Source organism: Rhagoletis pomonella, unplaced genomic scaffold, assembly GCF_013731165.1.
Source record: "Rhagoletis pomonella isolate Grant_MI unplaced genomic scaffold, Rhpom_1.0 Rhpom_scaffold_12334, whole genome shotgun sequence".
NCBI lineage: Eukaryota > Metazoa > Arthropoda > Insecta > Diptera > Tephritidae > Rhagoletis > Rhagoletis pomonella.
Window position 1 is genome coordinate 1 of NW_023470863.1, and position 1,735 is coordinate 1,735.

Consider the following 1,735-nt stretch of genomic DNA (forward strand, 5'->3'; position numbering starts at 1 on the left):
CAGCCAAGAGAGTGACTAGCAAATTTTATTATACCGCTCGACCACATTGGTGTCAGAATCCCGTTAATGGACTGATCTCCACCGTTTTTTTTTGTAGAACCAATACAATATTTAAAAAAGCTTCGAATATTTTTCCGCACATTAGTCTATTGTGCAATCGCAAAATTTACTTCGCCGCTAACATAATTTAAAAACGATTCGATATGGAACACGCATTGCAGAGGACAGACAGCGCGACGGTCACAGGCAGCGACTGTTTTCCAGAGATGTCGCCTAACCGAATCAATAACGGAGCTCCGCAAGACATGGCTCAAGGGCAAACGCCAATAACCGAAACGCCCGGTTCGCAACAACAAGGTACATCAGTGCTTTTAGGGCAACATCAGCATGGCGCACCGCTACCGCCAGTACCACAACACCGACTGTTGGTTCAGCAACAACAGCAACAAAGCGCAAACTTACCGTTGGGTCAACAGCAGTCATTGGTCCAACAACAACAGCAAAGTGCACATCTTCAACAGCCGCCAATGCAAAACGAATTTCATGCGCGAATTCCAATGCCACGCATTACACCCAACGACATGGATGCCTGGTTCACATCAGTCGATTACTGGTTCAGAGCATGCAATATGCGAAGCGATGCTCAACGATACTACCACGTAATGGCAACGCTGGACCCGCTCACTCTGCCTACTATTGGACAAATCTGCAGAAACGCCGAAAATCCCCAACGTGTGCTTAGCACCGGAGTAGGCATGTACGAGTATTTAAAACGTGAATTATTAAAATACTTCGGGGAAAGTCAGCAGCGCAGAATCCAGCGCTTGCTCGAAGAAATGGTGCTGGGCAATCAACGACCCAGTCAGCTGTACAACGCCATGCTACGTGTAGCAGGAAATTCCTTTTCCGAAGATACGCTTCGTGCAATGTGGATCCAACGTTTGCCAAAACTCGTTCGTGCATCCATAATTGCACGAGAAGGCCCAATAGACGTACAGATAGCAGTTGCCGACGCAGTAATGGAGACGGTATCCCAGCGTCAAGTTTGTGCTATCTCGGAAACATCGGCGTCAACTGCTCCGTCAACAGAGGTAGCAACTACGTTGGCGAAAATCACAAGCGCCATTCATCAATTGCAAAAAAGGTTCGACGATTTGAATACTCGAGGGCGCAGTCATCGTCGCAATCCTCAACGCAGCCGTCGCAGCAGCAGTCAGCGTTCTGAGCCGCCAAATTCTCAGGAATGTTGGTATCACCAAACATTTGGGGACGCAGCAACTCGCTGCCGCAGCCCATGCGGTCGACGCCAACGAGGTGGGGCCGAGCATGAGAGCAGCAGGCGAGATTGACAATCAACGCCGTGCAGCGAGCAAGCACAACTTATATATAGCGCGAGCATTAACCAACTCTACGTCGCCGACCGATCGTCCGACATCAAATATCTTGTCGACACCGGTGCCGATTTCAGCGTCTTACCAAAAATGCATACATCGAAACCTTTGCAGCCGACGTCCGTGAAGCTCTATGCGGCCAATGGCTCAGAAATAAACACATACGGTATACTTCGCCGCCGTATAAATCTTGGCCTGCGACGGAACTTTGAGTGGAGCTTCATGGTAGCTGACGTAAGTACACCGATAATCGGCAGCGATTTTATCCGCCACTACGATTTAACCATTGATTTGAAAAGAAACAAATTAATAGACAAAACTACGAACCTCGAAGTGCCGTGCAC

The 1,735-nt window shown here is 48.6% G+C and overlaps 1 protein-coding gene across 1 annotated transcript; it reads left to right on the plus strand.

Moving 5' to 3' along the window:
- Positions 1-266: 266 nt before the first annotated feature.
- On the plus strand, positions 267-1,349 carry LOC118756821. The gene has a single exon (XM_036491562.1). It carries the CDS (start codon positions 267-269, stop codon positions 1,347-1,349), a length of 1,083 nt encoding a protein of 360 aa, XP_036347455.1.
- Positions 1,350-1,735: the final 386 nt, after the last annotated feature.

What these genes read in the sequence shown, in the direction of transcription:
- LOC118756821 (XM_036491562.1), top strand. Translation starts at nt 267, where the DNA reads ATGTCGCCTAACCGAATCAATAACGGAGCTCCGCAAGACATGGCTCAA.